Consider the following 16088-nt stretch of genomic DNA (forward strand, 5'->3'; position numbering starts at 1 on the left):
GTAAGAAAAACTTTCCAGACCCTTAAATATATTTTAGAGGTAACCCGTTTCCTACTTGACAGTAAAGTAGAGATTACTGTTTCAGATACCTCTTTTCCTGAGTATTACCCTCTCAGTCTCCATGCTGTAAGATGCAGCCTGGAGATGTTTGGATGAACTACTGGGCCCTGGGACAGGAGATCTAGTCTGTCTGGAAGGCTCCATGGTTGGGTTACGGACAACTTCCTCAGCCAGGTGAACCATGTCCTCTTTGGCCAAAATGGAGCAATCAGGATTACCGAGGCTTTGTCTTCTCTGATCTTTTTTAAAACTCTCAGAAGTAGACAGAGGGGGGGGGGAGGCATAACCCTGTTCCAGGCTCCAACTCTGGGAGAGAGCATCTACTGTTACTGGATATTCCCAGGGATCTAGGGAAAATAATCTGGGCACCTTGTCCTCCCTGGTAGCGAACAGGTCTATGTAAGGATTCCCCCACCTGGCCACCACAATCATCTGGAAGACGTCCTGATTTAGGGACCACTCCGACTGCAGCAACTGTCTTCTGCTCAAGAAGTCTGCTACCCGATTGTCCCTTCCCCTTAGATGGACAGCTGAAAGGGACGATAGATGTAGCTCGGCTAGGGAAAAGATCTCTGTAGCTAACTTCATCAGAAACCCTGATCTTGTACCTCCCTGATGGTTTATGTATGCTACTGTAGTCGTGTTGTCTGAAAGAACGTTTACCCTTCTTCCCGAAAGTATAGGAAGTGTTTTTTTATTGCCTGAAGTACTGCCTCCCAATGGGGTTTCTATTAAATTTCCTGGGATGAAAGGAGTTTGGTTTGCCCTGGGTAGAAAGCATCCGATAGGAGGAAGGAGTTTTCTCCAGATCATGCAGTGGGGGGCCAAACAAAAAAATCTCCTGAACAAGGGATAGAACAAAGTTTCTCTTTGGAGCCTGCATCTCCCTTCCATGTTTTCAGCCATATTGCTCTTCTGGCTGAGCTGGATAAGGCTGCGGATCTGGCTGCCAGACAGACCAGGTCCACTGAGGTATCAGCCAAAAAAAAAAAATCTGTGGCCTTAGACAAAACCGGGAGGGAAGCCATTATCTGATCCTGAGGAGTCTTGTCCCTGAGATGAAGCTCTAACTGAGCTATCCAGATTTTGAGAGACCTGGCTACATATGTAGCCACAACACCCAGCTTAAAGGCCCCTGCAGAGGCTTCCCATGTTCTTTTTAGGTAATAGTCTGCCTTCCTATCCATAGGATCGGGGAGAGACCCAAGATCCTCAAACGGTAAGGCATTTTTCCTAGATATCTTCGCTACCGGGGCATCCAGTCTTGGAAAAATATCCCAGTCTTTACTTAAACCCTCCTCAAAATCTTGGGAATTCCTAATTTCCTGTCCGGGTTCTTCCATTCCCTCTTAATGAGGCTGGTTATATTTCCGTGAACAGGAAAAGTCCTCTGTTTCCTAGGACCCAGGCCCTCAAACATAACGTCCTGAACAGACCGGGTTTTCTTGGGGTCATCGATATTCATAGTGGCCCGGACTGCTTTAAGAAGTTGGTCCACGTCATCCGCTGGGAATAAGTTCTTCTCTCCCCATCCTCATCAGAGGAAAACTCAGAGGAATTAGAAACGCCTAGGTCTTGCCGTGTCTAGATTCTTTGAGGGATCTCTTCACCTCTGTACGAACTATATCTCTTATGCTAGAGGCAAGGCTAGGGGATTCTTCTGCCAGAATCTTATCTAAACATAGCTGGCATAACAGTTTTTGATAAGAGGCTGCAAGCTTCCTACTACACACAGCACATTCTTTGTTGCGAGCATTGTCCAATTTTTGCCTGGGCCCCTCTCTGACCTGGGAAACATGCAATAAACAAAGGAGGACAAAATTAATAATGTGAAAAAAAGGTCTGTCCTACCATGCTTCCTAGAAGATCCCATGCCGTTTAAAGTACCAAACTGGAGGATCTTACTGGGTCTGATCGATCAGGTTGTTCCACGCGTCCTTCTGCTTCGCCTGGAGCTTCCATGCTGGTTGCTTTGCTGGAGAAGGAGCCGTTCTGGTTCAGGCCTAGGATGGGCTGGGGAGGCTCCCAGGCCACGACACTCTGTAGCCCCTCCTCGCCACATGGGCCGCCGGAGCACCGCTTCCTGGGACATCCGCACGTCATTCTCACCAGAAGTGACGTGCGCCGCGACTGGAAGCAGTCACTGTAGTGCGCCGGAAGCAGCCAAACGCTGGGTCAGGAGTCCTGGCTCTCTGCCTGTAAACCAGAGCCAGGCCTGACCCAAGGAGAGCATCTCCCCTCCCCCCCCCAGAGGAGACCCCACCCGCGGCAGGAATCTACCACCTCTGGAGATGGAAGCGGTGGCCAGGAGAGGAGGGAGATACCAGCCCCAGACTAGAGGTTGCTCCTTAAGAGGCTTACACCTTCAGAAGACCTCCAGGAAACCAGGTGAGTACCTGCTGGAGGGTCTGCAATCCTGGAGAGTGTGTCGTGATCCACAGGACAATCCCATCCGGAGGACAGGAAACCTGACTGGGTGTGTGGAGAGGTGTGTCCTTTATATAGTCAGGCTTCCTGTCCAGCGAATGGGATGTCTCTCCAGGGCTGCTGTCATAGGTGAAAGGGTAAAAATCATTTTATATTGTAATAGTTCAGACTTTTACGGACGTGGCGATACCAGTTATGTATGCAAAAAAATATTTCACAATACTTTTACATTGCGGGAAGTTGGGATATCAGAGGGCCATCCCGCTCTTTCTAACAGGTAAGATGCCGCGGTCGCCATTGACTGCGGAATCTAAGGGGTTAACGGAGCTGTAACCCATTCGTTGCACTGAAGTGTCAGCTGTTTCATACAGCTGACACACTCATCTTATGAACACACTGCAGTCGGGATTTTATCTGGGATACTGCCTGAGGAAGGAGCTGGTCAGGCTCTGAAATGCATCACTTGTATCCATCCATATCATTAAAGAACTCAAGTTATTATAATATTTGCTTCCTTGCCTTGCGGCACTAAGGAACCAATTTCACATCCTTTTAAAAAGGGAACAGCGCCGTTTGTAAGGCCTTATTCACACGGACATGTCCGTTTTGCGTGTGCAAAAAACACTGCGTTTTACGCGCGCAAAAGGTCCGTGTGTCATCAACATATTGTGCGCGGCTGCGTAATTTTCGCGCAGCCGGCATCATGATGACACTCTGGTTTTAGGTTTACAAACAGAAAAGCACGTAGTGCGTTGTTTTCATTCATAGTTTTTACTATTTAAGCGCGCATCACCCGGAAGTGCTTCAGTGTGCAGTGCGAAACACGGCCAAATATAGGACATGTCGTGAGTTTTACGCAGCGCACATACGCTGCGTGAAATTCACTGACAGTCTGAACGGCCCCATTCATTAACATGGGTCCGTGCGACGCGAGTGAATATCACGCGCGTAGCACGGACGTATAACACATTCGTGTGAATAAGGCCTAAGGCTGATTTTTGAGACATCCCACCACATTGCTACCATTTCTGGAAACCGGACAAAGAATTTTGAAGCCGGCACAACCCGTGGCCTGCAGTTCCCTGGATAACCAATATCAAAGACCCAATCTACAGGGGTGTTGTGCTCCTAGCACAACACCACCAGGTGAGCCTATCACTACAACACCTTCCATTCCACATTGTTTGTGGGTAATGCCCTAGGTTTGCACCATTTTTTTCCTTTCAGCTCCACCAATTCCCCCTTTTTCTAACAGGTAAGACGCCATGGTCACCATTGACTGTGGAATCTAAAAGGGGTTAACCGAGCTGTATCCCATTCGTTGCACTGAAGTGTCAGCTGTTTCATACAGCCGACACACTCATCTTATGAACACACGAAGCCGGGAAGGGGATAAAGCAGAGCTATGATCAAGCATTACAGCTTAGTGGCATGGTAATCTAGGATGTAAAAGGAAGTCTGAGGAAGAGTAAAACACACCTGAAGTGGTTCAGACTGCTGCTTTATTCCACTCTGATGTTTTTTTTTCCATAAAAGCTCACTAGTAAGTCAGTGCATATTGAGATGGTTTCCCTCAGAGAAAAGGTAGAATGATGACACTACAATAAGGTAAACCAGTGAGGAAAAACAAGGACTATTCACTATAAAAACTTGGTATTGTATAGGAGTAAAAGTGTAAAAACTCAAACGTTCATTTAATCTGCATTTTAATGCAACAAAAACACAGTCTTGCCAACATAACGAACGATTGCAAAGTTAAAAATGGCATCTAGTGACCAGGTAAAGTGTTCTACAGATTTAATTTAGTCTTGTATTGTTGCCAAAATTGACCAAATTATATTGGTCCCTTTGTCAATAGGAGAAATACATTTATTCAGAGCAAACTATTTCACCTATTAACTACTAAAGTAACCAATACTATGACTTCTGAATTCTTCGTAGCACAGAACAAAAATACTGAAATAAGTTCTCATAAGCCGAGACATTTGTAAAGCTGGCAAATGGCTTCTACTCATGTATGCTTTCTTTTTGGTTGTAACAGAAATCCAACATTAAAATGGGGAGGTTGTTTGAAGCTGCAAAGCACTTGTTGTCTTGTCGGGGGCCTGCAACCGTCTTAGGGCTTGTCCAAACACAACGGAATTGCTGCAGAAAATATCTGCAGCAATTCCATTGAAAAACGTAGACATTCCGATGGGGCAAAAACGCACCATTTTATGCTGGTTTTAAGTCAGAAAATGGTGCGTATTTTGCGGTGTTTTTCACAATGTTGGGAGATGGAGACATATCCTCTGAAAAACGCAGCAATTCTGGCCACTTTCCGCAGCAGGAATTGACATGATGCGGTCCGAAAAATACGCACTGCCTGTCAATTTCTGCTCTAAATTTTTACGCAGCATGTGGATGAGATTTGTTAAATCTCATCAACTATCTACTTCATTCTGCAGCGTTATTTCCACCTGAAATTCCAGCCGGAAAATACACGGAAATTCTGCAGCATGTGGACGAGCCCTTAAAGTCAATTGTAATTAAAATGATGGCACTTCAATACAGGCACATTGTAGTTGTTTTTTCACATATTTGCAAGCAAACAAACTATGGCTCGTGTAACAGATGTATAACAGTTTTTGGGTTCACCCTGGAAAATACAAAAAACATAATAGTGACCATGCAGACAAACAAAAATGCCTTTCCAGGATGTTACTCAAACCCATGTAGAGGTGTATGGATTACATTGTTGTGTTCTGTAAATATGGACAACTGTTCAGCAGCTTGAAGACAGGGTTTTGTAACCTTCAACGTCAGCAGATTTCTTCCGCAGAGCAACTATCTATTCGACCCTTCATATAAAATTTCTGGTTTCTACTAAATATTATGTGTGAGAATCATAGATTGACACTTCTTTACTGTGTTCGCAGCTGATAGTCTATTGGAGAGAGGGAAGGATAAAAATATCAATACATTGCAATTAACATTAGTTTGCATCAAAATTCTGGAATTATCCTCAAAATGTATGTGCGTAGAAAAGATCAGATCTTAGAGCACTATACACCCGTTCATAACAAGAGTTCATCATATAAACTATTTGCAGGATGATTTCATGATCTTTTGTTACACAAGGAACATTACTGTAGCAAACGTATATTTTCTTATATTTAAGAATTTTCCAGGATTTAAGTTAACATTATGATAAGCCATCAATATTTGATAGGTGGGTATCCGACGACCTGGACCGCCGCCCATCAGCAAAATGAAGGGACCATGACTCTCCTGCAGGCATCCCTTTCGTGTTTTACACAGGTACAGTGGAAATCTATACAAATGACTGTGCCGGGTAGCTCAGTCCTATTCAAGTAGTGGCTCCTTCATTGAGCTATTCCGCAGTGATAGGCCATCAATGTATATGTCCCGGAGAATGTCTAATAATTTAGGACATTTTCAGATTAGGTTACATTACATTAGGCATAGCAGCCTTTAGATAGTCTTAAGTATTTGTGTATTAATGCCATAGAGCAATCATCCTCCTATATTAAATTAATTTGCTGCCATCTCTGAGGTATAATCATTGCCCATACCTCCATTTTGGGTGATGTATCGCACCCATGGCAATGCTTGGTATCCACTCTTCTCTATTATTTTCAGGTAGCGTACCTATAGAAGAATGTAAAACTGCCATAAATCTTTCATGAATAAAGAAGCATTATATATATATATATATATATATATATATATTAAAAAAAAAAAAAAAAAGGCAGCAAATTTCACCCGCATTTGCAATCACAATAAAACGTTAAAACATTTTTTTGGGCTATTTAACCTTCTATAAATGCTATAACACTGCTACAGGATATTATTTCTGGGTATCTTGCCTTCTAAGTATGTGGCCATGTACTTTGGCATAGAATTGTTTTAGAATGCCCTTATGCTGTGCCATACCTGGATTCCAGAGGTGGTAAAATAAGGAATTTCAAACTTCACACTTATAGGGGGTTTTCCTTCCTTGTCTTCTGCTTCAACACTTGGGAGGCCAAAATGAGCTCTCATTAGATACTCCTTTCCACCCTGCAACAGCGCAAACAAGAAAATAAAACACTGGTTCTAAAAACAATACTAAGATATACTAAAACAATGTGGTTTAAAACAGACAAAAAGGTTCACAAGCCCTGGACCTCAACAACAGCAATAACTGGTGGAGAGAAAAAGAAGAAATGAAAAACGAAGGAGTTGCAAGTATCTCAATGAAATGTGAAAGTATCTAAAGGAAAGGATGTTGTCCAAATTAAATAATTAGATTAACATGATACAACCCAGTCCCCACATGACTTTGTTTATGCTGGTTTAACCAAGGATTATTCTAGATTACGATGGCAGCCAATCCTTGCACTTTGGTAGGACAAATCTAAAAATGCCCTAAAAAACTTAAATGCATCTTACCGGGAAAGACTTTATAGACCACACTATTTCACTGTTTTCTGGCACCCATTTTACACTCCCAACTGTGGTTTTGAATTTAGGAGAATCCGAATCATTTGGAACTGGAATGTGAATTTCCACATTGTTGGCAGTGGATCTGCGTTTGAATTGACTTTTGGCCTGTAATAAAGAGAAAGGAATCCAAAATATATAAAAGGATGTTACATGACAATTCATGCATAGAGTTTGCGGTCGCCCATAGAACCGTTAAATGACAAATTTGAACAGATTTTTACTTTAGTGCATCATAGAAATACCCTGTGACTTGACATTGCAGAGAACTATTGGTCAACAACTCCTAACAGCTTCATATAAAATGCATCCTAATATGGTCTCAAACTTTAGACTTTGAGAGATCTATCTAGAATACAACCAAAATGTTTAAAGAAAAATTTTCATATAATAATATAGCCAAATGTGAAATCTTGCAAGCACCAAAAAGAGATTTTTTTTGAGTACACAGTAAAATCCTTATCCCATCCAGTTAATTTTGGGGTCAAAGACACAATGAGGGGTGGACTGGAAAAAACAATTGGGGTAGAAATTTAGAAAACCATTTTGTACCCAGCACATACCACCTCCCATTCCCAGGTGTTCGTAATGTGGGCGAGCCAGACATCCTGGAATAGAAAGAGCCTGAGGAGGCTCGAGTGGGGGAGAACCTTCAGGCTGAGGTGGTGCGATTTGCTCCTTGTTTAGAAGACTTTGGGCGAGGGTGCCAGAAACGCCAGGGTCTGATGGAGGGCTTGTACTTTGCAACCTGCTGGGAAGGCCTTCGTGAGGCATGAGATCCTGACTTCCTAGAGAGGTCAGAGCGTCAGGATTTGGTCTGAGGCAAGTGGTTTAATACAGTAGTCCAGAAGATTGCAGATAGACTCTGCATAAGCCGTGGGAATAGTAGCTATTTTAGCTAAATGGAAGACTTGAGGGTCCACCACTGCAGACTTGAGCACTTGAAAGAGCCCTCCTCTGAGAAAGTGTACAAGATCAAAGCGAGCGGCATGAGAAAGCTTTTTTTGTCACCATGTTTCCATTCCTTAGTCCTCAAATCCCAAAACGAAATGGAAGGCCAAAACCTTGGGAGACTGCTTAGGGCGGCCTCTTGACCAGAGGACTCTACATGCTTGATTTGTAAGGTATCCTGGACAGCTGTAATCAGGCTATCCACAATGGTAAACCGTTTCGAAGACTGCTCATCATACAGATCCGAATAAGAAATTTCACTCTGACATCACATCCCTAGGTGGGGAGTAAGTTTCGGACCGAATTCCCAGAGTTGGGGGAGAAACAGACGAAGTAGGAGAGGTGCATGCGAACGTGCAGATCAAGCACTTTTATGGGCCCTGCAGACAGAGGGACCCAGGAAGAGAAAGGAGGGAGTGGATTAAGAAATACTCACCTCCAAGGCAATCTCTCCTTTTCAGATGCCAGATGGCAACCAGAAAGGTTACCACTTCATAATGCCGCTCACTGGGGAGAGGGAGCACTGGTGGTTGACAGCTGGAAACTGGGTGACCCTTGGGTTGGTGGGCGACAGTGGAGCTCCAATGCTCTAGTCCCGCTAGTCATCTTTAGCAGGGGGGCAACGGCACAGTAGTAACCAAAATAGGAATAAGACAACTTAACTTGCTGCACAAGGAGTGTCTGCCTCATATGGAGGCTAGCTCATTGTTTGCAGGAGGGTGTATCCTGTAGGAGGAGCGAACACTTAATGCTTAGTGTCAGCCTCCTAGCTGCAACACTCAAAAATAAATAAAAATGTAAAAGGGGCTATGCGGGATTTTTAAATTGATAGCCTATTCTTGGGATAGGCCATCAATCGATATTAGATTGGCGTGGGTCCAACTCTAGACAGCCCGACCGATCCGCTGTTTGAAGGGGCCGTGGCGCTGCCCTTACATGGTTTGCATCGATTTCAATTTTTGCTTGTACTTGAAAGGGCTCACACTTATTTCAAGGGTCTCCTCACAAAATTTTCTTCATGTTCTTCCTACTTATGTTAAATAAAGGGTTACCGCTGTATCAACTATTCATATAAACTTATACTAGCCTTTGGACACCAATTACTTCATTTATCTGAATTATTCTCTTTTCTACCTTATCCTGACCTTCTAACAGCGGAAGTATGAATAAAGGATCATTGCTGGTTACCTCTGAACTCCACATTGAGTTTATCACCTCAATAATGTACACCCATTCCTAGACCTCTTAAATTACTCTTCTAGCAAATACCTTCCCACATTATAATGTTTAACTGTAGAAGCAGCTAAATGGTTTCAAAGCAAGAGAGAACTTTATTTTCTATTTCAGGTATCCTTATTGTAGGATTATATAATATAAATGTATTGTTTTATTTAGGTTTTACAGTACAAGCATGTGTTAAGTGTACCAACCTTGATCATGTATTCAATTCGACTGTGGGAATGTTTTTCTATTACAGATTCAATCCAGATGAGAGGCTTCACCTAAAAGAGTAGAAATTGAGGGGGATTATTGTAAAGTTCAGTGATAAATAAACCGCGGATCATGTGATTTTATGAGTGTTCAAGTATAGGTCATCCATTATAGCAAAAAATTGAGGTGGTCTTATCCTAGTTTTTAAAAAGGACCAGTCACTAGTTTATTAATGCCCTATCTCCTAAATAATCCAATAGGTGCTATGATGCTGATGACTACAATGAAATTGTGTTTCTAAACATTTATTATTTGCAAAGTTCTGAGCATTTTTCTAAATATGCTAATATGGCTATATTTGACAAATTGTAGGTTACGCTTTCTTTTCACACTTGGCAGTGTAATGTTTTCTGTAAGATGCTGTCCAATCAGCATCATACAGTTCTCTTCCCAGCAACACAGCGTGATCTCGCGATTGAAGAGATCACGCCAGGCTGGGAAGAGGAGAACTGTATGATGCGGATTAGATGTTTTCTGTATGACACTGTCCAATCTGCATCATACAGTTCTCCACTTCCAAATTAGCATATTTGGAGAAAAACAACTTTGCAAATAATAAACATTTTAAAACACAATTTACACTGTAGTTATCAGCATCATAGCACCTATTAAATTAGTTAGGAGAAAAGGCATTAATAAAATAGTGTCATCAAATTATAAGTGCCCTATCTCCTACATAATGAGATTGGCGCTATAATGTAGGTGACAGCAGTGCTTTTTGTTTAGAAAAATGATCTATTTTTACCACTTTGAGCGATTTTTAGCTTTATGCTAATGAGTTGCTTAATGCCCAAGTGGGCGTGTTTTTACTTTAGACCAAGTGGGCGTTGTACAGAGGAGTGTATGACGCTGACCAATCAGTGACCAATAAGCGTCATACACTTCTCCCCATTCATTTACACTGCACTAGCGATATAGCTATATCGCTATGTGCAGCTACATACACAAACATTACTGCAGTGTCCTGATAATGAATATACATTACCTCCAGCCAGGACGTGATGTGCATTAAGAATCCTGACCCGTCTGAATCTTTTCTGTGAGATTTCCAGCAAGGCAAACGTAATCTCGCGAGATTACTATGTAAACGAGATTACGTTTGCCTTGCTGGAAATCTCACAGAAAAGATTCAGACGTGTCAGGATTCTGAATACACATCACGTCCTGGCTGGAGGTAATGTATGTTCATTATCAGGACACTGCAGTAATGTTAGTGTATGTAGCTGCACATAGCGATATAGCTATATCGCTAGTGCAGTGTAAATGAATGGGGAGAAGTGTATGATGCTGATTGGTCAGCGTCATACACTCAACTGTAAAACGCCTACTTGGTCTAAAGTAAAAACACGCCCACTTGGGCATTAACCCCTTAGTGACCACTAATACGCCTTTTCACGTCGGTCACTAATGGGCTTTAGGATAGGCTGACGCCTTTTCACGTCAGCCTAGTCTAAGTCCTTCACGGGTCTCCCGTGCAGGCAGGAGCCGGGGCTCTGCTGTCTGATGACAGCTGAGCTCCTGCTCCAACGCCCGCGATCGAAGTTTACTTCGATCGCGGCCGTTTAACCCGTTAAATGCCGCCGTCAATAGCGACCGCGGCATTTAACTTTGTTTACAGAGGGAGTGCGCTCCCTCTGTCACCCATCGGCGGCCCGCGAATGAAATCGCGGGTCTCCGATGGGGTGTCATGGCAGCCGGGGGCCTGATAAAAGCCCCCAGGTCTGCCCTGGACATATTACTGTTAGGACGCGCCGGAGGCACGTCCTAACAGATTGCCTGTCAGATTTACACTGACAGGCAATAATGCTCTGGTATACGAAGTATACCAGAGCATTATAGCAGCGATCGGAACATCGCACAGTAAAGTCCCCTAGTGGGACTAATAAAATCAGTCATCAAAGTGAAATAAAGATTATTAATAAAAAGTACAGTAAAAAAAGAAATAAAACCATTTTTTTCCATAAAAAGTGGTTTTATTTAGTAAAAGTGTAAAAAAAAAATAAAAAAAAATACACATATGTGGTATCGCCGCGACCGTAATGACTCCATTAATAAAGTTAATATGTAATTTAAACCGCAAAGTGAACACCGTAAAAAAAAAAACGCAAAAAACCATGGCGAAATTGCAATTTTTTTCCATTGCCCCCCAAAAAAGTCATAACAAAAATGAATCAATAAGTCCCACGCACCCCAAAACAGTACCATTCAAAACTACGTCTTGTCCCGCAGAAAACAAGCCCAAAAAAATCACTACATTGATGGAAAAATAAAAAAATTACGTCTCTTGGAAAGCGACGATGCAAAAACAAATAATTTTAGTTCAAAAGTGTTTTTATTGTGCAAAAGTCATAAAACATAAAAAAACCTCTACACATGTGGTATCGCCGTAATCGTACCGACCCATAGAATAAAGGTAACATGTTAATTACGTCGCACAGTGAACGGCGTCAATTTAAAAACGCATAGAACAATGGCGGAATTTCAGTTTTTTTTTATAATCCCCCCCCAAAAAGGTTAATAAAAGTTAATATAAAAATTATATGTACCCAAAAATGGTGCTATTAAAAAGTACAACTAATCCCGCAAAAAACAAGTCCTCATACAGCTATGTAGACGAAAAAATAAGAACGTTATAGCTCTTTGAATGAGACTATAGAAAAACGAATAAAATAGCTTGGTCATTAGGGCCTAAAATAGGCTGGTCACTAAGGGGTTAAGAAACAAATTAGCATAAAGCAAAAAAATCGCTCATAAAGTGGTAAAAATAGATTGTTTTTCTAAATAAAAAGCACTGCTGTCACCTAAATTATAGCGCCGATCTCCTTATGTAGGAGATAGGGCACTTATAATGTGGTGACAGAGCCTCTTTAAGGCAGAAATAAAAAAATTTAAAAAAGACATATGTACATCCAGTTCAGCTATTGTTCTGCAAAGTTGATCCAGAGGAAAGCAAAAACCTCCATGAGGACAAATCCAATTTTCCTCATTATAGAGACATTTCTACCCACCTCCAATATTCTCATTATCCAGAATACCCATCTACAGTAATTTAGTAAACATAACTTGTAATATTCTTACACTCAAGAAAGGCATCCAGGCTTTAATTCACTATAACAACTTCCTCTGGCAGAGAGTTCCATAGTCTCACTGCTCTTACAGTAAAGAAACTTCTATGTCAGTGTAGAAACGCTTTCCTATAGATGTAGAGGATGCCGCATTGTTATAGTTACAGTCCTGGGTATAAATCTATCATGAGAGAGATCTCTGTATTAACCTTTGATACATAAATTAGGTCACCCCTCATTCGTCTTTTTCTAAACAAAATAACTAATTTTGAGAATCTTTCTGGGTGCTGTAGTCTACCCACCCTTGAACATGCTCAAGCTCCACTATGTTGTTCTTGTACCCTGGTGCCGAAAACTGTATTCCATGTGTGGTCATAGTAGTATGTTTGGTGACATGTATTATCCCCTTCCAAGTGCATAACCTTACATTTATCAGTGTTAAAGGTGTTTTCTAGGGGCACAAATTTTTTTTGCATAACACTATCTAAACATTGAATAAACTTCCTAATATAAAAGGTAAAAAAAAAACAAACAAAAAAAAAAACAAATAAGGCGCCGGAAAACTCCTTTAATAACCCTCATTTGCCACTTCTCTAACCAAGCCTTCAAATTCTCCAGCTTCATTTGTAACAGAATACTGTCCTCACTTGTGTAAAATTACTTTACACAATTTAGTATCTGGGAAAAAATTTAATTTTGTGCAACCCCTCTACAAGGTTATTAATATAATAAACAGCATCGGGCCCAGTACTGGCGCCCTGTGGTACCAAACTAGTAATGGTGACCGTTACAAAACAGAGGGTGGTTATCACTGAGTCAGTTACCCACATTTTCCCCTAGCCCATGCAATGTCAATCAGCTGCATCTAAAACCAATAGGATACGGTTGTATATTAAAAAGAGGCATGGACTCGCAAGAAAAGGGACATAAAATCATTGCTTTATAAAGAATTAGTGCGGCCACATCTGGAATATGAAGATCAGTTCTGGGAACCAGTTCATACAAGGGATGACCTGGAGTTGGAAAAAGGTACAAAGAAAAGTCACAAAACTGGTAAGGGGGCATGGAAAATCTTAGCTAGGAGAAGGTTAAAATTATTCGATTTAGAGGAGACCTCTAAGAGAGCACAAGATAAATCTATAGAAGTATATTAGTAGCCCATAACAAATGTAAAATCCCCTAAAAAGACAAGGGGGCACTCTGCCTAGACAAGAAAAAAAGTTTAATCTCCAGAATCGACAAACCTTTATTGTAAGAACTGTGAATCTGTACATAGTCTACCTCAACATCTGATGGCTTCAAGCACAGCTTAAATAATTTCTTAGAACAAAGTAACATCAGCTCTAATTTAAACGTATAGAATGATTTAACGTTAATCCAGTCTTTTTGCCACTTGGCATCAGCAAGGAAAGGTTTCCCTTTTAGGGCAGATTGTCTCATGACAGGGTTTATTTTTGCCTTTCTCTGGATAAACAGAACTCGAACATTTACCCAAACGCCTTAACTTCACCCACCCCCTGGTTAAAAATGGACAAGCGTCTTTTTTAAATTGTACGAACTACAGGGGATTTCCCAGAATTCTATTCTCCTTCCGTACAAGTATAATATACAAGGACACTTGCATGGGTGTTTAGACGATAAGACATGAGCTCAAACTCCCCATCTGGAGGAATGAAAGATATAGTCCGGTCATTTTCAAATCTGGATAGGCGCACACACTGGTGGAACTTAACATCTTCCAGCTCCACAGATTTGCTCTTTCCACCTAAAAGGACATAAATTATGTAAGTCATCTTTGTGTAAAATACTGCATATATACAAAACATTTTCAGACACCAACTACCATTTGTCAGGTGCTAAATCAAGTAGTTTGTATTTATACAGATAGTGTCCCTTAAAGAGCTGTGGGAAATGGGATCTAACCTTACAAATAACTTATGCTCATCTAAAAAATATATCTAGATATAATCTTTGTACTTAACTTACCGTTAAAATTTTGTTGTTTTATACATGTAAATTCTGGGTGAAGTTACTGCCACTAGTGTCTCCCTTCCGGTTATCTGCTGTCAAGCCCGTTATCAAGCAAAGGAGACGAACTGCAGGAAGTGGAGGTGTGTCTCTTCACAGCCTGCCCAGAGAAGTCTATGGAGAGGGGAGGAGGACTAGAAAGAGATCCTTACTGCTGTATAATCTCCTCCATGCTTCTGCTGTTTCAATATATGTGATAGAGATAGGAGAGCAGGATTCTCTTATTAGTGTGGAGTCTATGGCAGACATGATAGCCGTTAAGCGAGAGCAAGAAAAAGCGAAAAAAAAATAAAAAAAAGTTTATTCCTCCTGTACACACGACAGCTTATGTGGTGTGGGGCCTTAAAATGGCTCTTTCCAATACTAAAGTTGGGGGGTGCGTTAAAATTTCCCTGGAACAATTTAGAATAATTCTACAGAGCCTATGTTTTGCCATCACCATTTGTTGTGGGACAGAATGCCAAAGTATTGCTACTCTTGCTGCAAAGAACATTTTCCTGTACTCCCGATGGGACTGCCTTTCCTTCACATGTAATTGATGTCCTCCAGACAGTTTTTGGAATGAACAGTTTGTTTGCAAATTCTATGTACAGACCATGTATACATTTATACAAATTAAAAAGATCATTGTATTTGAAGCTGATGCCCAAGGCCCCATGCAAATGACCGTAAAAAACCTCCGTAATTGCGGTCCGCAAAAATGGACCCATTCACTTTCATTGAACGCGGACACCTTTCCGTAGCGCTACGGATGGGTGCCCGTGCCGTAGAAATGTTCAGAAAATTATGGAACAGGTCCGTTCTTTTGTATTTTGCGGGCCATGCTCCCATACTTTGTATGGGAGCACTGCGCGAAAATGCGGGTGGCAGTCGGCGGACAGCCGTGCCCGCAATCGCGGGCCGTGATTGCGGGCGCGGTCGTGTGCATGGGGCCGGAGAGTGATGCTCTTTAGCGAAGGCCCCATGCACACGACAGTATTTTCATCTATCCCAAAATACTGTCCGCAAATACGGATCAGTAGGCATCCGTATTTCATCCGTATATACGGAAGGGTGTCCGTGAATACAGTCCGTATTGCATCCATATATACGGATCAGTACAAAAAGAGGGAGGTTGCAAATGATGTCAACAACATGTTGCCTAGCAATGCTTCCGTAAATACGGACGCACATCAGTAGCAGTTCATATTTACGGAAGCTCCCATCGACTTCTATGGGAGAGTCCTTGCCGTAATTACGGTCAAGAATAGGACAGGTTATAGTTTTTCAGCAGGGACACCCATCAGTAAAAATACTGAAAGGTCCCGTGGTCGATAGAAACGAATGGGTCCGTAACTACTGATGAAAAATACGGTCGTGTGCATAGGGCCTCACTGGTAATCAGTATAAGGCTCCATGCACACGACCGTATTTTTCATCAGTAATTACGGACCCATTAATTTCTATTGGCCACGGACACCTTTCAGTATTTTAGCTATATAAGCCATGGGCATTAAAATGGAGTTGGACCCCTTTTGTGGCTAGAACATACTCTACTAGGAAGGTTTTTCAGACGATTTTGGCATGTGCCTGTAGGAATTT

General features: G+C 41.8%; 1 protein-coding gene across 1 annotated transcript in view; it reads right to left on the minus strand.

Moving 5' to 3' along the window:
- Positions 1 to 4177: 4177 nt before the first annotated feature.
- LOC142760877 (AP-1 complex subunit mu-1) overlaps positions 4178 to 16088 on the minus strand; it is a 49260-nt gene continuing 37349 nt past the window's right edge. The window contains exons 7-12 of the mRNA XM_075864049.1: positions 14102 to 14244; positions 9354 to 9425; positions 6922 to 7080; positions 6424 to 6549; positions 6063 to 6138; positions 4178 to 5413 (exon numbers count right to left, since the gene is read on the minus strand). Of these exons, the coding sequence (XP_075720164.1) occupies positions 5391 to 5413; positions 6063 to 6138; positions 6424 to 6549; positions 6922 to 7080; positions 9354 to 9425; positions 14102 to 14244 (599 nt within the window). The 3' untranslated portion in view covers positions 4178 to 5390. The remainder of the gene's footprint in view (positions 5414 to 6062; positions 6139 to 6423; positions 6550 to 6921; positions 7081 to 9353; positions 9426 to 14101; positions 14245 to 16088) is intronic.

The sequence above is a fragment of the Rhinoderma darwinii genome, chromosome 1, assembly GCF_050947455.1.
Source record: "Rhinoderma darwinii isolate aRhiDar2 chromosome 1, aRhiDar2.hap1, whole genome shotgun sequence".
NCBI classification, from domain to species: domain Eukaryota; kingdom Metazoa; phylum Chordata; class Amphibia; order Anura; family Rhinodermatidae; genus Rhinoderma; species Rhinoderma darwinii.